This window comes from Histomonas meleagridis (genome assembly GCF_020186115.1).
Source record: "Histomonas meleagridis strain 2922-C6/04-10x chromosome Unknown contig_20, whole genome shotgun sequence".
NCBI lineage: Eukaryota > Parabasalia > Tritrichomonadida > Dientamoebidae > Histomonas > Histomonas meleagridis.
The window spans coordinates 2,067,985-2,095,009 of record NW_027150805.1 but is presented as its reverse complement, the minus strand read 5'-3'; the positions used below and the strand labels follow the sequence as shown (position 1 = coordinate 2,095,009).

At 29.2% G+C, this 27,025-nt stretch overlaps 9 protein-coding genes across 9 annotated transcripts; 4 read left to right on the top strand and 5 right to left on the bottom strand.

Annotated features, from left to right (window-relative positions):
- Positions 1 to 874: 874 nt before the first annotated feature.
- GO595_003188 (uncharacterized protein) lies at positions 875 to 1,237 on the top strand (the record flags this gene model as incomplete). Its single annotated transcript, XM_067916181.1, has 1 exon — positions 875 to 1,237. The coding sequence occupies one exon, from the start codon at positions 875 to 877 to the stop codon at positions 1,235 to 1,237; it is 363 nt and encodes a 120-aa protein (XP_067776989.1).
- Positions 1,238 to 3,427: 2,190 nt separating this feature from the next.
- GO595_003187 (SAGA-associated factor 29-like) lies at positions 3,428 to 3,745 on the bottom strand (the record flags this gene model as incomplete). The annotated part of the gene is made up of 1 exon (XM_067916180.1): positions 3,428 to 3,745. One exon carries the CDS (start codon positions 3,743 to 3,745, stop codon positions 3,428 to 3,430), a length of 318 nt encoding a protein of 105 aa, XP_067776988.1.
- Positions 3,746 to 4,028: 283 nt separating this feature from the next.
- On the bottom strand, positions 4,029 to 5,255 carry GO595_003186 (ankyrin repeat protein; the record flags this gene model as incomplete). The annotated part of the gene is made up of 1 exon (XM_067916179.1): positions 4,029 to 5,255. One exon carries the CDS (start codon positions 5,253 to 5,255, stop codon positions 4,029 to 4,031), a length of 1,227 nt encoding a protein of 408 aa, XP_067776987.1.
- Positions 5,256 to 8,420: 3,165 nt separating this feature from the next.
- On the bottom strand, positions 8,421 to 9,470 carry GO595_003185 (CK1 family protein kinase; the record flags this gene model as incomplete). Its single annotated transcript, XM_067916177.1, has 1 exon — positions 8,421 to 9,470. One exon carries the CDS (start codon positions 9,468 to 9,470, stop codon positions 8,421 to 8,423), a length of 1,050 nt encoding a protein of 349 aa, XP_067776986.1.
- A 683-nt stretch (positions 9,471 to 10,153) lies between these two features.
- On the bottom strand, positions 10,154 to 11,686 carry GO595_003184 (uncharacterized protein; the record flags this gene model as incomplete). Its single annotated transcript, XM_067916176.1, has 1 exon — positions 10,154 to 11,686. The coding sequence occupies one exon, from the start codon at positions 11,684 to 11,686 to the stop codon at positions 10,154 to 10,156; it is 1,533 nt and encodes a 510-aa protein (XP_067776985.1).
- Positions 11,687 to 13,012: 1,326 nt separating this feature from the next.
- GO595_003183 (uncharacterized protein) lies at positions 13,013 to 13,621 on the top strand (the record flags this gene model as incomplete). The annotated part of the gene is made up of 1 exon (XM_067916175.1): positions 13,013 to 13,621. The coding sequence occupies one exon, from the start codon at positions 13,013 to 13,015 to the stop codon at positions 13,619 to 13,621; it is 609 nt and encodes a 202-aa protein (XP_067776984.1).
- Positions 13,622 to 15,594: 1,973 nt separating this feature from the next.
- GO595_003182 (CUE domain containing protein) lies at positions 15,595 to 17,127 on the top strand (the record flags this gene model as incomplete). The annotated part of the gene is made up of 1 exon (XM_067916174.1): positions 15,595 to 17,127. The coding sequence occupies one exon, from the start codon at positions 15,595 to 15,597 to the stop codon at positions 17,125 to 17,127; it is 1,533 nt and encodes a 510-aa protein (XP_067776983.1).
- Positions 17,128 to 24,515: 7,388 nt separating this feature from the next.
- Positions 24,516 to 25,703, bottom strand: GO595_003181 (Synapsin, ATP binding domain containing protein; the record flags this gene model as incomplete). Its single annotated transcript, XM_067916173.1, has 1 exon — positions 24,516 to 25,703. The coding sequence occupies one exon, from the start codon at positions 25,701 to 25,703 to the stop codon at positions 24,516 to 24,518; it is 1,188 nt and encodes a 395-aa protein (XP_067776982.1).
- Positions 25,704 to 25,849: 146 nt separating this feature from the next.
- GO595_003180 (Cyclin, N-terminal domain containing protein) lies at positions 25,850 to 26,851 on the top strand (the record flags this gene model as incomplete). Its single annotated transcript, XM_067916172.1, has 1 exon — positions 25,850 to 26,851. The coding sequence occupies one exon, from the start codon at positions 25,850 to 25,852 to the stop codon at positions 26,849 to 26,851; it is 1,002 nt and encodes a 333-aa protein (XP_067776981.1).
- Between the last annotated feature and the right edge of the window lie 174 nt (positions 26,852 to 27,025).

Genomic DNA, 27,025 nt, shown 5'->3' with positions numbered 1-27,025 from the left:
GATAAAAAACAGATGCCGTTAAAAAACGATAGAATAAAATTAAAAGTGAAGAGACGAAGAAAATGAGTAAAGAACAACTAATTCCAAACATAACAGAAGAATTCACATCAAGAGTACAAGAGGTTATCTTTTGGAGGAGACCACTAATTTCATTATTTTTTAGTATTGTTATTAATCTAATTATTTTTTTAATCTATTACTTAGACCTAAGTTTTTTGGCTACAGTTGGATTTTTGGGATTAATCGGATGTGTGCTTCGTTTGTTCTGTTCAAATGCATTCAACTTTATGTTTAGAAAGCAAATCAATGATAACGCCAAAAGTCCAAATAGAATAAGATCCCTCAAAGAATTGAATCCAAAGTTCCAACGATTTAACAGGGGAGTAAAAAAGATTAAGAAGTGGTTTGAAGAATATGTGAGACATCCAACACTAAAGAAAAATTTCATCTTCTTTGGGTTTTCAGCTCTTTCCTTTATTACAGCAGAAACGATTGGTACAGTATTTTTATTTTGGATTTTGATTGATTCTGTGTTATTTATAACACCTTTATTTGTAAACCCAAAGATCAACGAATTTATCAAAAATCACTTTCAAACCAAATAAGTCATTATAAGCTCACAATAAGCATTTTCAAAATACTGCGTTACATTTATGTTTTTCAGCAGCATGATTTAACCAAAGCCATTTATTACCAAACTATATCTATAAACAATGATTTGTATTAGGAATCTGTTTTTTTATTTTGAGTCAGAGAACTAAATGTTAACTTTTAAGGAACTGATGTTTTGACAGAAATATTTTTTGTGGAAAAAAATGACATTTTATTTTATTTGAAAAAATTGAATACAAGAAAATGAAGTTCATTTTACCAAATGCTGTCTTTCCAAGCTTTCCTAAATGGAATGGACCAAGACACAATGGAAATAGATGAAGCTAAGCGAAATCTTCTTGATGCACTTCGTTTTTTCGTAGGAAAAATTTGTGAACAGCAAATAAACCCTAAAGTCCCTTCACATGAATTTGTTTCAGCTTTGACAGCGCTTGTTTATACGCTGCTAGATGCACACCTTCCTAGAGAACTGATTGCATTTTCTAAACATGCAGGTAGAAAGAATATTCAAGATGAAGATATGTATTTATATTGCAGGAAAACATCGCTTAGAGAGCACTTAATCGAATATCGCTCAACTCTTTTTGAATCACCAAAAAAGCAAACGCGTAAAAAAGGAAATTAATTTCCTTCTTAATATTAAATTTTATTCTTATAATTTTTATATTATTCATTGTCCATTACACCATTTTTTCTTTAAGATAAATTAATTTAAAATTTTAATATCAATTAATTATATTCATTCAATTGCAGAATTTCGAGATGATGAAGGTGATGAAAACAATTTTGATTATTTAGAATACTGCAAAAAACATGGAACAGATGAAATTTCGGAATATTTGGAAAAAATAGAAAAGAAAAATATTAATAAATAAAAAATGAAAATATTTAATAAATATAAATGATAAAATAATAAAACATTCTGATAGCGTATAAAAAATATTTTCATTAAGGAATAGCACATGGATTGAATGGACATTTCTTAAGTTTAAAATACGCGCATTCGACTTTTTCTTTAGTGTTTATGAAAATGAAATGAAATATTGTTTAATTCATAAGTCTTCCAAAGAATTCGATTCTTCTCAGTGTAAGTAAGAGGGAGCCGTACTGATTATAATCAGTTTGTGTTAGCTTCAAATAACGGAACGGTCCTTGCTTTACTTGAATCTCAAAGAATGATTCTTGAAGGTCTCCATTTAGTGAACTATCATTGGATCTTTCATCAAGAATTGTCCAATTAATTACGTCATTAGAACCCTCCAACTTCCAACTTTTAAAATGATGTGGCCATTTACTTGAAACAGATTTTAATGAATATGAAGTGAGAGAAACTTTTCTATATTTGAAATCAAATAAAATAAATTGATTTACAATGTTTTTTGTAAAAAATTCTCCTTCATCTTGTACAATACTACTTAATGGATATTTTTTTATCATCTAAAACTGAAGATGCTGTCACTTTAATTGTTCCGTTTGTTATAATATTTCCATTACTTTCCTTTGTGAGATGATCGAGAATTCCATTAAATTTATTAGTTCCATCATATTTAAATAGAAAAGGTAAAAATCTCTTTCGAAATTCTTCGTCAGATCGTTTGCCTCGAATTTTACTAAGTGAAGGCCACAACTCACCGATTTTCTGATGAGGAAGTAAATTGACAATGGATGTTAATCTGTCAGAATCTTCTTCTTCTAAAAAATTCACAGTGAATATATTTAAATAAGACATAAAATTCTGGATTTTGTTGATATTTTTCAATAACAAAATCAAGTAACGATTTTTCATTTTCAAGTTTGAGTTTATCACATTTCAAAAGTAATTCTAATTGTGACAACGAAAAATTTTGTTCTTTAATTTCTTCAAAATGTTTTGCTCCATATTCAATTTCTTTGTCAATATTAATTCCTACTTTAGTTTTAAGATTAAGAATATTTATTAAATTGTCATTATTGATTTCAAGAGGCAATTTTTCTATAAGTTCTGGATTTTTAAGTTGGTTAAAAAATGTTCATAAGTGGATCTTCCAAATCAATAATATTAACACTTTGTCCATGTAATAATTCCTCGAATTTATGAATTATTTCATCTGTTACAACTTAGAAAAAAAAAAAAAAATTCATTTTTTTTTTTTTAGCTTTCATATTTGAAACAACAGGTGAAATACATTGTGCAAGGAAATCAGGTACTTTTAATTTTTTATCATTTTGAAATCGAAACTCGAAATTATTTTCATAATTTTTAAAATTAATTCTTTTTAAACCTTCAACTGAAAGTGAAAAATTCAACAAACATTTACAATAGACATTTTCTTCATATGGTTTGATACCATCGTTTGATTTCGATTCCATAATAATTTGTGCAAAATATGCCAATTAGGAATTCAATGCTAACGGTTGGGCTGCACCCAAAAACCGCTACAAAAAAATTGAACGAAATATTAATGTTGATGAATCTGTTAAAGTAACAAATAATAGCAATTTATTTAATATTAAATTTTTTGAGATTGATGTTTTATGACATTTAATAATAAAGAAGATTAAGATAATGTAGTCAATTGACTAAAAAGTAAACAAGATGAAAACACTATTTTTTGGAATCTATATTTTACAATGTGTATTTTTTGGTTTGTTCAGGTGTTAAACCTAAGTCCTTTTGTTTACGATATAGATCTTCGATCCTCCAATATTTGTGATTGCAAATTTCGATAAAATAAAGATCAAGTGAACCATCGGCACCTGTTGTTGCTTAATAATTTACAAACAAAACAAAATTACAAAAACACATTTTATGAACAAAACAGAATCTGAACCGTATTTACCTCAGCGGACATTTCACAATGTACTTTGGCGGGATATTTCTCGACTTTCCAGAGTCATCGAGAAATTTTAATTTATAACAATTCCCAGTTTCTGACGGTGGCTTTAGCACGTCTGCTTCATAGAAAACAGATGTCCACGAGCCATTGCTCTCTGGAAACAGCGAAAGTACGCGCGTTTTGGGTGGAAACTCTACTGCTTTGATATTGCGATCAGGCAAAGAAGTTGGGAGAGGAATAACATTGTTTCTGTCAACTGTGATGGAAGAAGTTGAATCCGATTCGGCGTCACATATTCTGTAGCCATTTTCTTCCATTGCTAATACATAACATAATGTCCATTCGTTATTTAATTTTGTTCATTAAACTTGGTATGCATATCTCTGAAAAAAACTTCATTTAATGACATTCTTATCAAGGTCGACAGTTTTTCACTGCCATTATATATTTAACTTATTTTTTTGTATCATTTTTCCTTTGTTAGCTATTTTAAACTATAAACTTTACACACGAAGGAAAATTAAGGGGAAATATTTAGAACGCCAAATTATTTCCTTCTAATTACCCAAATTTAATATATCTGTATACTTCACATTTCATTTATTTATATTTCATAAAAAGTTGTCTTATATATCTATTAGGTGACTTCTCTGCTATTTCCATAATTGTTTTCCCTGATTGCATTTTCATATTTGGGTCCGCTCCATGCACCAACATCCATTCCATCACATTCATCATTTTCTTTATCGCAATAACAAAAGATCCGAGTAATGGGTCCGAGTTCTTTTCGTGGCCCAAGTTTTTCACCAGGTTCAGATTCAGCCCTTTATCCACGAGCATTTCGAGTATCTGTATGATGTCTTCTTCTTTGGCCATGTCTGCTAAGTACCACGGACCAAGTCGACCTTCTTCATCCATTCGATTAATTTCGATGTTTTTCGTCAAAACAATTTTAACTATCTCCGGGTCATATGACATGCATGCGTAATGGATTAAACCTTTCGCATTTTTCTGAGGATCGATGTCGACAACGCGCATTTTCTCACATAAAAGCCGAACAACATCAACATTATCTGTGAAGCAAGAAAGAAATAATGCGCTTTTCCCATCTGGAGCAAAGTATTCAGGATCTTCACCTGAATCAAGTAGAATAGGAACAGCTTCAAATTGGTAATTGGTGATCGCAAGCATTAATGGTGTGTAATCGCGTTGATCGCGGGTTTCTTTGGAGCCCTTTTTGATAAGGATACGAAGGCACTCAATGTTCTGACGACGAACTGCTTGACTGACACTGCCATTTCGCTTGTTGGCAGGAGAATTAATATCTGCACCATTGGAAAATAAAAGATTTAGAATGTCAGGATCACCTGAATCAGATGCTAGGTATATAAAATGATATTCAACTGATGGAGTTTGGGTGGCTTCTGTTGGATCAATTGATAATATGTAAAATGCAACTTCATACGCTGCTGAACTACATGCGTAATGAAGTGGATGATATGAATTGGCTGTCGTTGTGCGAGTGTTAAAATTGGGTGAAATGCTACATAAATAGATAAAGACATCAAGAGAATCACAATATGCTGCAATATGTAGAAGCGTAACATTACTGATTGGAAGGGGCATATAGTAGAAACTGGAACTGGAACTAGTTGGATTATCTTCAAAAAGTTCACGTGGAAAAGAATAATTGGATTGGGTATATTCATGTGGTTTCATGCCTTGAAGAATTGCATTAAGACGGCCAACATCGTTTTCAATGACTGCTTTCACTACTTCCTTTTGACGAGGATCAGATTCAATGCCTCGTGAGGAATTGTGTCGCATTTGATGACGCTCAAAATATTGTGAGTGCTCTCAAAGTTATGTGCATATTTTGCCAATTGATTTCACATAACATTTCATTTAAGAAAAAAACTTGTTATTGTTAACTTATACTGTTTTAATTCAATTATTAACACTTCTAGTAAAAAATAATCCTGGTCTATAGGTCAAAGATAAAAATTTTTAGTTTTTTCCCCCAATGGATTCAGATTACATGGTTGATTAGTTATGATATTTTGGAAGTCGAATAAAAAAAAAATATACTTTGTTATTGCCAACTCATGTAAATGCTTTATAAATAATTATAGAACAAGAAGTGAAAATCCTCAAGGAGTTATACAGTTTCCTAAAAATGATATAGCATGGAGTAAAAATCATTTGAATTTATTGTCGATTTTCGAATTAGTCCGATACAAATTGTTCAATAAGAAAAACTAACACGAAAAAACAGAATCAAAAAATTATTTTAAAAGCACAAAATGAGTACACGAATGACTTATATGAATTTTTCCCTAATTAAAAAGAAACCAGTGATTAACTTTTAATTTATCAAAAATTATGTAATTTAATGGTTTTGGAAATTTTTTTATGATAAAATTAAAAACATGGAAACAGATGAATTAAAAGATATATCTGAACTTTGGACAAATATTATTTTGTTTAATCAAAGAAATCAAAATGTATTACTTGATACATATAATTTCCATGATACTGCAATTTTATGTTGGAAATCCCAAGAAGAAAAAGAAAAACAAAAATCAGTAATAGAAGAAATACGAAAAATTACTGATGCATTAGTATCAAATTATGAAGACCAATTTAAAGAAATTTCAGATCGTTTTTTAATAAAATCAAAGTTTAATAAAGGAATAAAAAAGAACATTAATAAAACACTAACACTGATTGAAGAATCACAAGAAAAGTTTTCAATAAATCCAAAATCAATTCTTCAATTATGGAAGAAGAATCTTATATATCAGAAAAAAATAGAAATTTTAGATAAAATAGAAGAACTTACAAAATGTTCTAAAAAGTCACTTCAATTAATAGAAAGTGGTAATGTTAGTGAGGCTGTTAATATTATAAAAAAGGCATTTGAAATATTATCAAATGATGAACATATAAACGAAATTGAGATCTTATCTAACGTTAAAACACATTTAATTACTTCAAGGAATATTATATGCGAAACTATTTTTAAGTGTATCTTTGAAAAATTATTTCTTTCAGATGCACTTTCAAAGATATCTTTTTATAATTCAGAAATTAGTTTAAAAGTTTTAATAACAGAAGCTAACAGTATAAAAATATATACTCAATCACTTCTATATCTTGATTCTCACACAAAATTTATAAATATTTTTCATGATGAACTCCATGAAAGAATATCTCAAATGCAAATAGATTCAATCAAAAACATCAAAAAAGTGAATAAAAATTGTGAATATATGGATAAATTTAGGCAATTCGTTAATATATATCAAAATTTTAATGATTTAAATCCAATAGTGATATTTCTAAATAACTTTCTTTCGAGAGTATTTGTTTTGCTTTTTTATTGTGATAGAATTGATCAATTCTTTCATAATCCAAAAAATCTTATGTTAGATTTTACATGGGATATCATTAGCAAGGAAATCAATCAACTTATATTTGCAATGACTCATCGATCAGGTGATTCACATCATGAAACACAGAAACTTAGTTATAAATTAATCACTAACAGTAATACATATAATAAAACTCATGAAACATGTATAAAACAACTTGGAATAAAGCCTAATAAATTTAATTATCTATATATGATTCCAATACTTAAGAAATTTGAAAATACATGTTCTCAGTCATTTAACATTTCTTTTGCTTACAATGATCAACAAATTCAAGAAAATTTGCAACCTATAAAAGAATTTCTGAATCATCATACAAAAAAAATATTGAAAACTCCATTAAGTTTCAACGTTGTTAAACCTCCAAGAAGAGAAATTTCAGTTCTTTCAGATTCAATAATTATTCTAAAAACAATTGGTCACTTTATAAATGCGGCTTCTCAATTCTATGTTTTAAGAAAAAATTTATTCGAAAATGTAGTTAGTCTTATATATTCTTTTAGAACAAAATGCACTTCTAATTTATATTCATATATACATAATGAAAATATTTCATATTATGCAGAAACTTTAATTACACCAAAATTGCTTCAAGAATATGAAAAATATCAACTTTTGTTTAGACCTCTTCTAGATAAAAATACAGAAATTACTTCTGAAGCAATATCTAACTTCAACCAAATTGATTATGAAAATGAAAAAGAATTATTAACGGGACAAAAGATTTTGAAAACAAACGAAATCATGAATGATTCTTATTCTCTTGTATTAATGGCGACAATAAGCGAAACATTACTTTACATTCAAAAACAAATTGTTACTCTTGTACAACAAAGAAAAAATATTTTTAGTGAAGATATATATAAAAAGATTGAAAACGAATTAATATCTTATGGAAAAGATGCCATATATTTTTTATGTTTTATAAGAAAAGAATTAAGGTGTAATTGCTATTATCATATTTCTATGTCATTACTCAATGTCTCTTTTAAATTACCAAAAGGTAAAATGAAAGAAATTAAATCCGCTAATTTAATTAAGAATTTCAAAAAATTATACGAATCAGTGACAACATGTTTGTCCCCAATATCTCAAGAGTTTGTAACGCTAGGTATTCAGAATCTTATATATACTTTATTCATCAAATATCTTCCAATGGTTAAAGACATTAATCAAATTGGTTCATTGGTTTTATTAAAAAATTTACAAAAATATAAAAATATTTTCACTGAAAATCAAAATGACGACAACCTCTATTTTACCGCATCTTTTATTGCATCTAATATGTATTTATCACCAATGGAATTGATTTCTTCGATTGAACAAAATAAAGAAAAATTACTATATCAAGACGTAGAACCTTTATTTCGGAGGAACAATTACAATAAAGCAAATGAAAACTTAAAAGAGATTTTCTCGAATAAATAATTTTATTTTTAAATCATTCATCATCTTCTCTAACACATAATTTAATTCTCCTCTATACATAACATAATTTAAATTAATAAAATTTTTTGTTATTATTTCCTAATTTATATCATTATTTATTCATCTGAACTTATAAAAGATTGCAGCATCCGCCTTTCCCATGTCCGCCAGATGCATCGTTCTCATTATCTCCTTCATACACGTCAGGCGCTTGCACTGGCTCTGCGTTATCCCAGCTGCCTTCCACTGCGCTTGAGCTTCCGAACACACTCCCACAATTTGGCGCAACGATAAGCGCCATCGATCCGTACTCTTCGCTGAGGCAAACGCCGCAGTCGGAGCCGGCCTCGGCACCTTCGATCACCTCCTCGAGCTTCTGTATAATAAGGTCGTAGTCGGGATCGTCGGCAAATCCTAAACTTGAGATGTGATTTGCAATTTCCTCAAATTGTGATGGAAGACCAGTACAAAGACGTGCGACCCCGCGCTTTTTGATCTGGGCTACGGCATCTTTGTCGTTTTGTGATTTCCATGGAAGTGGTGGAGCACATAATTCTATCAATACATAAAAGAAAGACCATAAATCATCACGTCGGCCTAAATCATACCCATCGTGTGAATTAATAGAGGCATATCGTGATGTACCACGAAATCCTACGTTTTCGCGAGGCTTGAAAACCTCGCCATCTGGAGATCTCCAACGCTTTGCAAGACCAAAGTCAATCAAACAAAGCCGGTTTTGATCAGGTCTTCCACGAAAAACAAAGTTTGATGGTTTGATGTCACGATGAACAAATCCCATATTATGGAAATTTTGAATTGCTTTGACCATAGAAACTGCAAGTGGCCCAACTTCGTTAAGCGATAATATCCCTCCCGTGTGGTTCTCTTGGAAAGCTCTTAAACTCATTCCAAGCATTTCGATAACCAAATAATTTAATCCTTGTTCAATACCGTTTCCATAGTAAGCTGGAAACGAGTCACATGAAGAGACAGCTTTAGTAATTTCTGCTTCTTCAGTAAGTAAGGATTTTGCGAGATTAGGGAGTTCAAACTTGATTGCAACATATTGACCGCTGCCTTCTTGTTGAGCTGACCATACACATCCGAAAGCTCCTTTACCTATACATCTTTCGAGACGGTATGAAAGGAAACGCGTTCCGTTTTTTAGCTTGTCCATGTTTGAAATCAGAAACGATTAAAATTGACTTAATAATATTCGTTATTCTTTACCTGAAATTTCGGTTATTAATTCTAAATAAGGAATTTTTGAAAGAATTTTTATGGTGCACCAGAATTTTTTAAGGTTGTTTTTGGTGATCACCGAAAGGAACTAAAACCTTATAAGGATATTATCATCCCATTCAGTTCCTTTTTATTGAAAGAGAAGTTTTTGTATAGTTAAAAAATTTATGTATTAAGAAATAATGAATGTTTCATCTTCAGCTATTTTGTATTTTATTTGATTTTTTGTATGCTTACAATCATGTAGATGTTTTGGTAGTCGAAAATTTTACCAAAATGAAAAGAATATTTTAAAGGAAATATTCAAAGTTTAATCTGCTCTCAAATAGTATTAGACGAATACCTTTTGGTTCAGAACCTAAGAGTTTCAACCGAAAAGGCATGTTGAACCGAGGGAGCTGTTCACTCAAAACAGTTCCTTGAAACATTGCATTAATTTCAAGTTATTATTATAAATCCAAAATAGAACAAAAAAATATCTTTATCATTAACATCAATTCCTTCTTGTTCAGGCCAAATTAATTTCGAAATTTGACATATTACTTCATAACATTTGGAAATTTCCAAAAAATATTTTATACAATAATAATTTTATTGATTCATTTCCATTATAACATTTCAAGAGGAATTAAAATCAGTGATTTTCTCATTTTTTCTGTCGATCATTTTTGGAGCACTTATCTTCAACAAATCCTTCTTTGTCGCAGTGTACCGAATTTCTGGCCTTATCTCGACTTTGTATTTCTTGATTCGATTGATTTGGCTGCTGTACTTTTTCTGTGAATTACTTTGACGATTTTTGAGATCGGCAACATTTATCTCGCATTTGGCATGCGCGTTGTCAATCTTTAGTTGTAACTCATAGTGGAGTGCTCTCTTTTTGTTGGCAATCTTTTCTGATTTGTAATCAAGATTCTTTAATTTGTCGATTTGATCAATAACCTTACGGGCGCTATCCATTTGGTTACGGCGCATAAGGTTTTTAGCCTCCTCTTCTAATGAAAGAATGTTTTGTTGTGAAATTTTGTTAATATGTTTTGAAGCACGTTCCATAGATTCTAGCTCAAGCATATCAAACTCATACTGTTTCTTGAGGAGTTCAATGGTTAGTTTTTCTTTGTCAAGTTCCTTTGTAATAAGTTGATCGTATTTTGCAGACGATTCTTGAGATTTCCTTTGAAGTTGCTTGATCTCATCATTACTTGGCCGCAACTTGTCGCTATGGTCTATGTTAAGACCTTCCATTAGTTCAGCAAGATAGGAAGCTTCATCAGCCCAAAGTTCTGATATGCATTTGTCTTGCAACTTTTTGAATGCTTTATACAATCGTTTCGCATCTTTTACATTTGAAAGATCTCCAGTGCGAATAGCTTCGTAAACAACTTTATCTGAATGGCGAACAATCTTACCGAGGTTTCCAAATAATTCGCCAGTATCTTCTTCGGAATTTATTTCATTTTCAACTTTGTTGACTTGTTTCCGACTTGGTGGGAGCATAAGAGCTTCTGACATACGTGATAAGCTAGAAGAAGCTTCGCCAAGTTTCATACCATCACTTCCACATCTTTTATGAGATATTGAATGACGATTTTTGTGATCAGCAGAAGCTTCGCGTGATGAGTTGGGATGAGGTATTTCCTGATCAAAAGGCTTAAACGATTCTTCGTTAATTGAATCTTGGGTATGTGCACGTGTAAGCTTGATAAGATCAGCCGGTGGCTCATAACCCATTTCCTTCCATCGCTTGAGATTCTTTGTTCTTAACTCCTTTACAATTTGAACTTGTGGAGGATCATTTTTATCTTCTTCATCTATTTCATTATCAATCTCTTCCTCTTTGGTCGGGACTACTTTTGAAGGGATCGAAATGCCTAATGGTTCACCGCCTTTAGAAACTAAGTTTCCATCAATAGAAGTAAATGAGAGTTGGCGATAAGTTAGGCCAATAGGCTTGTCTTCATCGCTTTCAGAATTAGATTCGTCTTTTTTTTTCTGTGTTGGAGGGTTTGATGGAATGCTTCTTGTTTTTTCATGAGATTGCATCTCAATTTTGGGGGCAATTGAGTTTTTGAAGTGAACATCAAGAACTGTTTCTTGTTGCTGTGGGTGCTGAGCAAGCAATGCTGCAAGAGGTCCTGCTTCTTCACTCATTTGTTTCTGCTAACCGCAAATAGGCTGCAATTTACCAATTAACCGTTTACAATTGGGCTTCCGGAACTTTTGTCTAAATACGATTATTTTTGATTCAAAACAGCACCATTTGTGAAGAGTTATTTTGAATAGCTGTTTTTTTTGGTTTTACGGATATAAAATGGGCGTTTAGGGTGGCATTAACGTCAGACGATCAAAATTTATTCATTTATACACGATAAAATGTCAAATATAACTCAAAAAGTAAAGGAAAAAATTGAATTGGAGCAAACACCGAATATTTTCCACACAAAAACCTCAATTTCCACGCAATAATTGAACAGGTACCTGCAAAATAAACTATTCATATTTTTCAAATAAAATTGAATTTTACAATGGGTATCCAAAAATTGTCAATGTGTGGCTGAATAAAAGTTCAACAAGCAACGATAAAAACTGATTTAAAAAGTGAAAATCATACAAAAAGTGAAATTCACGATCAAAAGCAAGTGTAAAAGTTACTCGTTTGAATACTTTACATTGCTAAGATAAAAATCATTATTTTGCGATTAGCTCCTGAGATTTCTTCTTGATCTGAATATAATCAAATGAACACTAATTTCAAAAAAATTTATCAATTAAAAAACCGACTAAAATTTAAGACATTGTTTCTTTAAAATTCAATCTATTATTTTCTTGATTGAATCTGACGATATTTAATTATGTGATTAAAAACCTAATAAAAAAATCCAATGGATAATCAAACATTTAGTTATTTATTAGATCTAGTTTGAATAAAAAGCAGAATATTTTGACCGTTAATAGTACGATAGAGGAAATTGAGCGAAAATATTTGGACTTTCAATGTGCGAGACATTATTTTTTCTCAAATTTTTCTATCGTAGTTTTAGTCCCAAGACATAACAAGAAAAGACAAAGAAATTCTGATCATTCGTATTCTTCTCATGTTGGAAAAGGAAGCGTCATGTATCAGATTCTTCTTCTTCTAATATCATTTCGGGTGAAGAATTATGTTTCGATCGTAGTTGATGTTTTTGCTATTTGTTCGGCCAAAATGCCAAAACGGTCAATTGAATTTTTAAATCATTTCACATTTAGGGGATGAAAGAAATGTTCAATCGTCTTAATGCGGAAATTAACAATTCCGTAAATCAATTTGTAAATGGTGGTTACCGTCAAATTTATCAGTTAATTTTTGGAACTCCACAATTTCCATTTTGGTTTACAATTCAGTCATTATATTCATGTTATGTAGTTCGTTCATCTACAAATAATAAAAAGAGATCAATTCTCCTTTGGATCAAGCAATTACTTATTGCAGCTTTGATGACATTTTTGCCTAGAGAAATATTTGCATATATTTCCCATAAAAAATCACCAACAACCTCAAATCCTCTTATCCTTGCAATTTTCGGTGGCGTTTTTGTGGCAATGACACTTTCACCATTTGATATTTTCTACAAACTTACAAGGCTTTTATATTATTTCCTTGGAATTTTACAAGGCATCAACCAAACTCGTCTTTATACTCTCATTCTTCGCACTACACAAATACTTGGAAATCGATCACTTGTAATTGCTCTTACATTTGCTACTATGGATCAAGTATTAGAAATCATAACTCGCCCGCTTCTTGGTGGTCAAGAAACACGGATGTCTAATATCACAACTGTCATTCGTAATTTGATTTTCTCAAGTGTATATTATGCGTCGACACATAAGACACCATTTACAAAGTACATTGGTTATCACAGACATTATATTCCAGCATTAATACTTGCATTTATAACTGGAACTTCTAATGCTACTGCTGCTTTTAATCTTAGAACGCCAGTAACACAACAAACGCATCCAACTCAACACGTAGAAGAAGATAAAAACGAAGAAGAAGAAGAAAAGGAAAAGAAACCAAAAGTTGAAATAGTTGACGAATAAAAAATTAAATACACAAAATACTGAATAAACACTTTTTTAAAACTATTTTTCATTTTTACCGAAAATAATTATTTTTTTAAGAAAGAACAATTTAAAAAATTTAATATGCAAAAATATTTATTTCTTTATTTAAAAATTGTATGTATAATATTTATGAACATTTAATGTTAATATAAGAATAAATATATTAACGTGCATTTGAAATGGAAAATCTCAAGTTAATTTGAGAATGGATTTAAATATATCAAAAATTGTTATTGCTGTTTATGGTTAATCCATTTACATTTGTTTAAGTCAGATTCAGTACAATCTTTAATAAATAATCGATTCGAATGAACAAACAAACGAACATTTAAAAAATCTACTCCATATAAATCAAATTTCGTAAGTTTATATTTTCTTATATCACTAACACATAATTCTATAAATCCATGTGAATAAAAGTTTCCTTGATGATGAAATAATGAACCATCAATTGATTTGATTCCTAATAATCTTCCGAAATTATTTTTGTTCACTTTAATCAAATAAGTTCCTAACCATTGGACACCAACATATTCAGCAAAATTTGGACCAATATCACTAATCTTAAGTGCATTATATAATTTATGAATGAACCTACTTGTTGCACTATTTTTCCGTTGAAAAAAATCAGAAACAATTTGACCAAATGTTATATTTTCATCTATCCAAATATTTGTAGGTATCAAGCCAATTCTTTGTGGATTTATTATTAAATAAGGATTTTTACATGCATTATCAAAAATTGCTTGAGAGATTTCTTTGTGTTCTTTATGAGTTTTATATTTATTATTACAATGATCCAAAACAAATGCAGAATTAGCAACAGGAACTTGCTCAATGTCAAATTTAAAGTGTGTTGGTGAAAATATTGTGTTTTTAGGAAGGGTTTCAGCTCTTTTATGAAAAATTGGTATGTCATCAACAAAATTTGGATCATCAAACAAAAACTGATCATGATATCCATTATAAATTTTATCTAGTTGAATTAATGATTCTTCAAAAGGATCATATTCATCATCTTGTTCAATAGAATTACTATACATAGAAAAAATATCACTCTCATCCTGGTTCATCAAGATAAAAAATGCACAAATTTAATGTTTTTGGAAAAGTGAAATATTTTTTGAATGTTTTTTTACTGAATTCATACATAGCGTTGACTCTTCGATTTTATATTCACAATTTTTATTGTTCCATTTCAAATCCTTAAAGAAGAATGGAAACAAAATAAAATCAAGTTATAATCATTCAAAATTGGGTTAATTTCATTGAAAATGTGATTCTGCTGTGGAGAAAATTGAATAATTCTTTTTTTCTTAGTCATATGGAATGTAAGGCAAATAATATTTGAGTTCAATATAAAACTACAGTTTTGGCAGAAATTGATTCTTTTTTATGGAGTTTTCTATGTTGCCAATATCATTTTTTAAGCTTTCAAAATCACACATTGTTAATTCACTTTATTAGTTACATTTTTACATGTATTAGAAGCATCATCATGAACGTTGTCATTCACAACATATTAAAATCTAACAGATTATTTATCCATTACAAGTTTAACATTATTTTCATTAAAACACTTAATCAATTACTTTCGAAATTTTTTTTAAATGTAAAAAATAATTTTACTTCCTTTGAAATGTTGCGTAATTAATCTGCAATATTAATAATAGTTCAATATTTTATTTGACTGGTTTTCTTCAGTAATTATGACTTTTTACAATTGATAATTTTTGATCAAATAATTTTAAGTGAAATTTATATCTGAATGTTTTCAAACAAATTACCAATACATGCCACATAATTTAAGATGGATAATCCAATAGTAATCTTGATATCCACGAAAACAATAGAAAAATATTCTTTCTTGTTTTAAATACTTTACTTAGACATTTGAAAACACCTATGTAAACAACTCAATTATTTGAATTTTTGGGTTCTGTGGGCAAATGCTTGCAGAAAACAATCGAAACAGCTCACAAAGAGTTGAAGAACTACTAAAATTAAATCCTTTTTCAACATACGAAGAATGCAGTGATATACTAAGCTGGATGCCCTTTGATGAAGCAAATGAAACTTTACACATTATATATTCTCCAGAAAACAATACCGATATAATTATAAACAATGAAAATGACAACGCTCAAAACCAAGTGAAGGAAATACAAAAACAATTTCCTGATATGAGTGATGAATTGTGTTATATTTATTTGGAAGACTTTAAATTCAACGTAAAGGAAACTATACAAGGAATACAAGCAGCAAAGTTAATGCTTAACCACTATGAAGAACTTGAAACAATAAAACAAGAAAATGAACCATCCACAAAGAAACAAATTGAAATTCTCAAAGAAAGTTTTCCAAACTTAAGCGAAGATGTTCTCAATAATGCTCTTGAAGCAGCAGGTAATTCAGTTGAAGAAGCAATAAAATTTCTTGATGAAATGGATCTCTATGAAACGCAAAGCCAAGAATCAGATAGTAACCAATCGCAACCAAAAAATTCGGTCGCAATTCTTAAAGAAGCATTTCCAAAAATTGAAGAAGATGTTCTTCGAAATGCTCTTGAAGCAGCCGGAAATTCACTTGAGGTTGCAATTCAAATCCTTTCGGAAATGAATCCAACCATTAAGCAGAATCGCAACCAGAACCGGAAAAGAAGGAAGCAGAAAACATTGAACTCGTTCCCTCAGCTTCCATTGCCCCAAAAGTCATCAAAAACCGCCGCACAACCGCCGAGGAATTCAAAGGTCAAAGAAATCCCGAACGATCTGAAACCGTTAGTGAATCCGACTCTTCTTAGAGAAAGTAATGTCAAGCAACTCAAAGACATTTTCCCTAATTATAGCAATGACGTCTTAGAAGAATCACTTGACATGGCAAAAGGAGATGTCGAACAAGCAATCAATATCATTGTTCAAAGAAACCCAACAAAACTTAGCGTAACAACAGATCCAATTGTATCTCAACTACAAGAAATATTTCCGGCAATGCCAACAAACATCATTCGTGATGCACTTAAAGGAAATGATTTCGATACTGCAGCTGAAATCCTTCTTCAACACTCATTTGAACAGCCTCCACTTGAAGATGAAATTTTCTCCATTCGACCAGATTTAACAATAACACAAGCTAAGGAAGCCATTTCAAGAGCAAATGGAAATGTTGACATTGCTCGTAAACTCGTTACAGAAGCTCCCCGAAGTAAAATTGTAAGAAGGCCCCACGGGCCGAAGAGAATTATCACAATTGATCTTCATGGGTATACGATCATGAAAGCTCATCAAAAATTTAACCAGACAATAGAAAATGCGATAATCTCCGGAAACGTTGCGCAAGTTAACTTTATCACAGGAAAAGGAATTCACTCTGCTGGGGGAATGCCTGTTCTCCGTCCATACATATTAGATTTGTGTCGAATGAAAGGTTTGAAGGCTTTTGTTTCACAGGGAAACACTGGTGTCGTTGTATGCAAATTGTAATAAATATATCTATCAAAATTTTAAAATTTTTAATTAATTTGATTGAAATTCACCGGAACACAACATGATGATATCTTTAATTATACATCATCAGATACTATCTCGCCGCAAACAAAACTTAAAAATTTTGTTTTTTTCTTATTTTTATGTAAAAGCTTTTAGCAAAGAAAAATTTTTGAAATTTTTTTGCGTAACGGTCGTAATTTCTCAAAATGTCAAAAAACGGGAAATTCAAAGTAAAAACCGTTACCAATATTGCTTAAACAAAAAAGTGACGGCAACTGTCAAATACCTATCTAAATATCAACCAAAATATGAGTTTAAGGAAGAAACCAGCGAGCATAAACCTAAACACAATCGATACAAATTCTGCGGGCCTTAATATTAATGATGTTCAAGAAGCTTACATAGACAATTTAATTTTGATGTGTAACAATAATGACAAATATCAATTTAGCTCATTGGCTTCTAACTTCAAGAATTTCATTTCTTCCCAATCTAGACAGAAAAAATTCGATATTAATAAATTATTTAATGATATTTCAAATAAAACTCTAAAGCAAAAAAATCATAAAGACTATCTGATTTTAATTTCCTTACTCATAGATGTTGATGTAGGTGATAAAGTATATAAAGCCAATAGAATTGCCAAAGATGTATTAACAGTTGATCTTGGACCAAATCCTCAGTCATATTACTTATTAGACAGAGTCCTAACATATTTATCCAAATCTCTTCATTCATCATTTCAAATGGTTCTTCAACCATTTCGATCAAATATGAAGAAATGGAGTCAAATGGACACTGATCATGTTATAACATCATACTGTTTACTCAATTTACTTCTTCGCCGATTTCCCAGTTGTTTACAAGCGCAAGTAGATTTTGTGATGAACATGTTATCATTAGGAATTTTTTCACCATCCACACAAGTATCTACTATTTCATTATCACTTATAAAATACCTTATGGAGAATGATCAAGATAAAAGTATTAACTTTAATCCACGACTTTTTGTCTCTAAACTTGTTGCAGGCCTATCAAACACAGAGAAATTCACATCTTTATACGAAAGTGCCGTCAAAGCATGTGAAATTATTTTAAATGAACGTCCTGAATTAACAACAGCGTTTAAATTCACTAAGTTACCTATGGAATTTTTATCACGAGAACATGAGAACAAAATTGGTGCATTTTTATTATTTCCATTAATCTTTCGAACAAATCCCGAGTTATTTACACAAGAAAAAATATTAACATATTATAAATCAATATATAATATTTTACATAAGAAATTACAATTTCGAAATGAATCATTAGAATCAATGGGAAGGTTTATCTTTGCACAAAATCGATGTTTTGGTGAAGAAGTTGATGTTATTATGAAATGTAAACAATTAATTGCTAAACAAATGGATTCCGAACAAAGTATTTATTCATTTATATCGATATTAACAGTTAATACCAAAACTTTATATGATGACATAATCTTAATTTTTAATTCATTACAAATTACACCATTAATTACTTCAGGAATATGTCAATTATTAAAAATAATTCCAACTTTAACAGCAAGAATTCATAAACCTGTAATATCAGCATTAAATCCAATTTTATTAAACTCATCAAGTAATCCATTATTAATACGTAATGGATTTCAATCATTAATCCAATTAAACATCTCAAGTGAAATATTATCATTACCAACAGTTTTAAGATATTGTATCCAAATGTATAATAAGAATTTATCAACACGTAAATCAGCTATTAATTTCATTTTAGATTATCAAAAGAAAAACCCATCGATATCCATTGTGATTGAAATATTATCTGTTATCTCTATTGAAAGTAATGAAGAATTACGTTTACAAACATTTCGTAATTTATATAAAGAACCTAAAGATCCGATAATTATTCCATATATTCGAATCTTATTACATGATTCAAATGAGAAAATATCACTTGAATCATTTAAATATTTAATGTTATTTATCAAAGAACAAACTGCTAAAACAAATATAATGAATTTCTTAAATGAGAAATTTGTGGAAATTAATTTAAACTCATTAATGAACTCAAAAGCAATAAAATATTTTTTAGTATTAAGTGATCAAACGATAAATTCATTAGATTCTGATCAAGCACGAATATTATTTTATCCATTTATATCATTTTTATATGAACAAATCCAAAACTTTAATGGACAATTATCATCAAGTTCATTATTATTATTATCGAATTTAATATTAATTGAACCTAATAAATGTGACTTAAACAAAATAGTTACTATATTAAATAATTCGTTAATAATTCATTCGACACCAAAACAATTAAATTCAGCATTAAAATTATTCATTAACATAATGAATAATACAAAAATGCAATCATTAATATTAACTGATTATTCATTTTTAATATCAAAGTTATTATATTTAACCAAATTAAATAACTCTGATATATCATTAGTTTTATTAACTAAAGCTATTTCTACAATTGGTCCAATTAAACCTTATGATTTATATCAATATAGTAAAAATCAAAATAATATTAACATTAATTCATTTAATGTTAAAGGGTTATTTTCATTTTATAATAAATGTAAATCGAAATCAGTCGAAAAGAAATTAATTTTCGCTTCATTATCAATTACATTTTCATCTATTTTCGAAATATTATCAAATGAATCATTAACATCATTAAGAACTATATCAATAGATGCATTAGTATCAATCTTAAAAAATAACAGAATATTATCCGAAGTATATCAAAAAGAATTAGTCAAATTATTGCAAAACTTATTAAAGACAAACTTAGAAGCATTTGAAACATTATTATTAAATAACATGACAATATTTTTAACTGTTTTAGGATCATATTTTAATCCATTAGTACCAAATGTTGTTGATTTTATTTGTGAACAATGGAATTCACTTGATAAAGTTACGTTATGTTTAGATTTCGAATGGATGATGAAAATTATACCTAAAGCGATTCAACCATATTTATCAAGATTTGCTTATTTATTCACGTCACAATTCGATAATTATAATTCGAAAGAAGTATTAGCAATATTATCAGCATTTATATCATTTGGTGAATCAATTAAATATTATGATCATATGATATATCCGAAAATATTTAGTTGGTTATTAATTAATATTAATAATACAACTATTTGTAATGATTGTTTACAAAGTTTAACAGTAATTGTTAATCAAAGTGATTTAACTAAATCATTACCACAAATTATTCGTTTTATAATTAATATAATTACAATTAATTTCTCATTAAAAGAAAAATCATTTGAATTATTACAAGTAATTTCATTAAAGAATAATGTTAATATAAAATCATATTTACCGAAACTTAAAAATATTTTATCAACAGAAGAAATTAATGAATTATCAAATTTGTATGATTTAATGGATAATAATAAAAAAGATCAAAAATTAAACAAAAAAATTATTCAAAGTACAATATCGCATTCTAAAAAAGCTTCAAGATGTCAAGTTATTAATGATAAAGTTACTGAGTTTAGTTTACCATCAAATAAATTTAATGAAAATCAATGGCTTGCATGGATGGAAGACTTTGTTATACAATTAATTCGATGTTGTAAATCTAAAGCAATTTCTTCATGTATAACAATAGCTGAAAGATATAATTTAATTAAAGAATCATTAGTACCTATAGCAATGGTTTTATTAGTAGTAAATCCAGAACAAAATCAACGAATTTTAACAACTATTAATGTTATAACTACTTCTAAAGATGTACCAAAAAATGTTTTACGTTTATTCGTAAACTTTTTCGAAATTTTAGAAACATTAAAAATTAAATTACCAAATATTAATATTAAAAATATTATTAAAATGGAAATCGAAAATGATTTCTTATATCCATCACTTCGACAATCAGAAGAATTATTTAATGATTCGATTGAAGATTTAATAAATATAAATCAAAAACTTGGATTAAATTTAGCAGCTAAAGGTATATTAACTAAAACTAAGAAAATGAACATAAACATTAAAAACAAGAAATTAGAATTATATGAAAAATTAGGTTTATGGGATAAAGCATTAAAAATATATGAACAAAAACTTAAGAATTCATCAAATGATATTGAATTACTTAAAGGCAAATTTAATTGTCTTTATTCATTACATAATTATAATCAATTAATTAAAGAGAAAAATATTAATAATTTCCCTTTGTATAAAACAGCTTCATGTTGGTATTTATTTAAGAAGAGTAAATTTAATCGAATTGCATCCAAATTAAAAGATGATAATTTATATAAAATTTATTATTATATAATTAATGATAAATTCGATGAAGCTGAAAAATTATTATTAACACAATTCGAAAATTCTTATCAAATGTTATCATTAGATTCTGAAAATTATGATAATTTATATTATAATTTTTCAGTTTTAAGTAACTTAAATGAAATTGAAGAAGTTATTGAATATAAGAAATTACAAATAAAATTAGTAAATAGTGATTTAATCGAATCGAATTTAATCAAAGAAAAATTAAATAATATAACAAATAAATGGAAATCAAGATTCGATCGATTAACAAATGATTCGACGATATTATTAGAAAACATTTGTATTCATTCGATTGTATTAAATAATTCACAATTAAATATATATTGGAATCGTTTATTTAATTCATTAATTGAAGAAAACAAAATACAAATTGCACAATCATTATTAAGTAATTTAATTAAAAAGAATAAAAATAACATCGAAATGAATAACATTTATAATCTTTATAAGTCACAAATATTATGGAAATCAAATAAAAAAGATGAAGCAATTAATTTAATATCAAATAATTTAGTTAATGTTAACTCACGAATTATATTAACTAAATGGTTATTATCAATGAATAAGAAATTAGAAGCAAAATCAATATTAGAGAATGTTATTAATGATAAAAATAATGATAATTTATCTGAGTTATGGACAATTTGGGGAAAAATTAACTTCGAATTATTTAAAGAAGATAAAAGTAATGAAAATTATTTAATAAATTCATTTAAAGCTTTATTAAATGGAATTATTTCTATTGATAATGACAATGATAAATTTTTGTTTTTAATCATTTCAAAGTTATTTAAATATGGGAATGAAGAAATTTATAAACTTTTAATGAAAAACTTATATAAAATTCCATCGATTTTTTGGTTAAATTCTATTCCATATTTAATAGCAAAACTAAATAATATTAATAACGAAAACTTAAAGGAATTAATTGAAGAGATTTTATATAATGTATCAAATGAACATCCACATTTAATATTACAATATTTATATGTACCAATTAAAAGTAATTTACCTCAAAAAGAATTAATAATTGATTTAATTAATCGTATTAATTCGACAACAAAACATTTGAACTTATTCTTACAATATGATTTGTTTTCAAATGAAATGATTAATATTTCATTAACTTTATGGAACAAATGGCAAATTTTGATTACGAAGTTATTACATTCCAATAAACCCGAAACATTTATTAATAATTTATTAGATTTACATAATGAAACTAAAACTAAACAAAAGACATTTAAAGAAATTTGTTTCATTAAATTATTTGAAAATGTATTAACAAAAGCTGAAAAGAATATAAACAAATATAATGAAACAAATAATTCGAAATATATAAATAAATCATTAAAAATATATTCAAAAATATTAAATATCATTAATCAAATCATTAAAACACCTAAAACATTATCATTAATCGATACAATCACTGACATTAAACACTTACGTAAACTTGAAATTATAATTCCCGGTACATATGATAATAATAATGAGAAGTTAATAACTATAGATAATGTACAAAACGAAATACAAATTATTAAATCGAAAGAACGACAATTAAAAATTGTATTTGTCGGTTCAAATGGTAAAAAATATATTTTCATCATACTTAATAATGAGGATTTACGTATCCAACATCGAATTATGAACTTGTTTAATTATATAAACGCGATAATTAATCATTCATCAATTCCATTCTCACAAAAGTTAACAATATCTATAAATAAAGTCATACCATTCTCAAACGAAGTCGGTATAATTTCATGGTTCTCTGGTAGTAAAACTTTAAATCATATAATAAAAAGAATTCGTTCAAGTAAAAAGCCAAACATCATCGAAAATTATGAATATAAAATCGCATCAAAAAATTGTAACGTTTCTTATGACAATTTATCTTTGGATGAAAAGATAAAAAGATATAATTTAAGTATTAAAGATACTGAAGGTGATGAAATTAAATCGATTTTATTATTAGAAGCTTCTAATTCTACTCATTGGTTAGTAAGAAGAATTAATTATACTACTTCTTTAGTGGCTTCTTCGATTTTGGGTTATTTAATTGGTATTGGAAACAGACATTTTCAAAATATTTTGATGCAAACGGTCTCCGGCAAAATTATTAATATTGACTACAAAGAATGCTTCGAAATTTCAATGAAAAGAAAGAGGTGCCCCGAAAAGGTGCCGTTTAGATTGACGAGATCGTTTATAACCGCTATGGAGGTATCGGAGGTTGAGGGAACGTTTAGGAGTTGTTGTGAATATGTTATGGAATTATTAAGAAATAATAAGCAACAAATACTTGGAATATTGAAGGTGTTTAATGTAGACCCTTTGATTAAAGATGATGGAATTGTTAAAAGAATTAAGGATAAATTGAACGGTAATGACTTGGGAGAAGTGGAAATGGACGTAAAGAAACATGTGGATAAGCTTATACAAAGCGCTACTAGTCAGGAAAACTTGTGCGCAATGTATAGTGGTTGGTACCCATGGCTGTGATCAAATGGTTTTTATTTCTAAACGAATTTAATTTTCGATTTTCAAAATTATTAATGTAAATTGCAGTGTTAAACCTTTGGACACGTGAAAGCTTAAAATGCTTTATTTGAGTCGAATTTCTTCTGTAACAGGTAAGCATCATGTTAGAGACACTTTAGCTAAACATAAGCCATTCTCTATCACCAAATATTATTTTCAGAAAGCTTTGCTACATCCAAAATATCGCTTGTTTATTATTTATCAAAAACAAATTCGCTTTGCATTAGCATTTAAATTTCATTTGCGCTAACACAAAATCTACACTTTTAAACTTTTTAATCATTTTCCAACAAGAAATTATCTTCAAAACGCAAAAGCACGTTTTACTACGCCTGATTCTCCAACGACGAGAAGCTTAAACATGTAATCGAAGAATATCTTGGTAAGCTTTTCCTAGCTGTTTGAGTTTAGAAATATATTTTTGGTATTAGTCAAAACGAAATTCTGGCGATTTCTAAACAAATATTTTCAATTCCTCTAATTCCAATTACTATATAAACTTTTTATTCATTGTCGCTTCCACATCAAGAAGAACTGGAACAATACCAAAGCTGCCAGCACAGCGATCAATCCGTACACCAGAACGTTTCCATCGCCTTCTTCCTCTGGTATTGGGCCATCCGATTGAATCATTTTATTTCTTCTTTCCAAATTCTCGATCTTAGTTTCCAAAAACGTGTTCTTGTTCTTCAAGTTCAATATCTCGAGATCCTTTTCGCTTTCCAGCATTAGCTTCTTTTCGCCATTTTCGTTATTTTCTTCGATTAACTTCAGCTTTCGCATCACGAGCTCCCTCATCTTCGCGAGTTCTTCGTCGTTATGCTCCGGTGCGAATCCTTGTGCTGATCCATTAACTTCGAGGATATATTCTTTCCCTTCCTTGTCGATGATACTATCAATGCAGAACGTGTCCATGTCGGGAAATGTGTTTTTGATCGCGTCGACCCACATTTTGTATTTAGGCGTCATTTCGATATCTTCACGTTCATTTGTAACGCCATAATTAACTTTCCATTCAAAGGACTTACGCTTGTGGGCTCTATAATAGTCGGGAGCTATGTATACAATTCGAACTTCATATTCGGAATTAATAAACGGTTCGGCTGATATGTAATCATGGTGTAAGTGTAAGACGCTTTTGATGTCATCCATTTGGTCACTGTTGTTGATGCGCATTTTGCCATAGCCGGCATGCGGATATGAGACTTTAAGAACATATGGAGATTGAGGAGTAATGATCATCTCTTGGGATTGGGAATAATAATGTTGTGGAATAACAGGGAAGTTCTCCTTTCCAAGACGTTTTTGGATTAATTTAAGACGCCCTACCATTAATGGTCGATCAATTTCGCATAAAAGAGCTGAAAAGGAATTAATCATTGGAATGTTAGCATGCATGAAACCATATAATACATTACGATAGTCTGGTGATGTACCAAGTCGGCCGATGTATCGACAAAGCATACGAACAACAACTAAATCTGGACTGATTGTTCTGCGTTTCTTTTGGCTTTCATGAATTGGATATTTGGAAGCAGTAAGATTAACCATTACTTTTGTTGGATAGGAAGTGAGGGAAATATCTTCCCAACAAGCTTGCTCAACATTGAAAACGTCAGCATAGTCTTGACAAAGCTTATACCAATTTTCATGAGGATTTGCAACAACAAGAACTGTTGGAATCTTTTTTTCCATCTGCTTATTCAGCAATTGTGAAATTTTTGACAATTGTGATATACAAAAAAGTGTCATTCGTTCGAAGTTTATTCGGTTGGCAAATATATGCACTTTTTCTTTTAAGCGTACGTTTGTACATACGTTTTCATACGTTTAGCATTAAAATGATTTTTGGTAATCACCAGAAGAGCTTCCAACACCAACAAGTGCCCCAGGTACAAAAGCCACAAAGAGTTCCTTTGTCATTACTATCAAATGGCACTGGATCAACACCTCCAAATCCTAATAACCAAAATAATCAAAAGCCCATTTTATGCCGACAACTTCCATATAAACCATTCGTTCATGTGGAATTGCCAATTGGTCTCCCATGTGACCCTCAGGATGTGACTGAATTTGAACATATTATTTATCGTTCAATGAGAGTTCGTGAAACAAACTTACCTGAATTCACAGTCCAACAAACGGAAATGACACCAAATGACAGAAGTACTATGGTTCTTTGGCTTTGTAGAATGCATTACAAATGCCAACTAACAACCGAAACATTCCATCGTAGTATTGGAATTTTAGATAGAGTGATTTCAAGAACCAACATTTCTAGATGTAAGCTTCCTCTTATTGGTAGTGCTGCAATGCTTATTGCATCAAAAATCGAAGATATCCAACCAATTCAGATTGAAGATATTCTTACAATTGCAGAAAATGCATTTACTGAAAATGATCTCAAAAGTATGGAAGTCAATCTAATTAACTTAATTGGATTTGACACTGAGTTCCCAACTATTCTCTTCTTTTTAAGCATATTTTTGCGCCTTAATGGTCAAACATTGCAAATTATGTTGTTTGCCCGATACATAACAGAAATCTGTATGACATCTGCTGAATTTATGAGCGTTAAACCATCAGCAATTGCAGCAACTGCATTGATGATGACAAGAACTATTGCCGGAGTCGAGCCTTGGACTGAACCTCTTGCTGCTTACACGCAATATTCATTTGAAGATCTTTGTCACTATTGTAAAGTTGCGCATGCATTATTACTTCAAGTTGGAAAAGATGAGGCGAACTTTATAAGAAGAAAGTATTCAATTGATCAATTCTGTAACGTATCTTGTATCCAAATCCCAACAGAACTTCCAATTCCTTTCCCATATTATGACTAATTTCACACGATTGTTTAGTTCACCAAAATTATCTCTTTGGTGTCTTCCATAAAAAGTTTTTTTAAGGAATTATATTATCATTAAAAATCTCAAAGTTAATTTCCGTAATTAATTAACACAAAATCGAGTCCTGAGTTTTGAACTTTGCTGATCAAATCATTAGTAGATAATTTA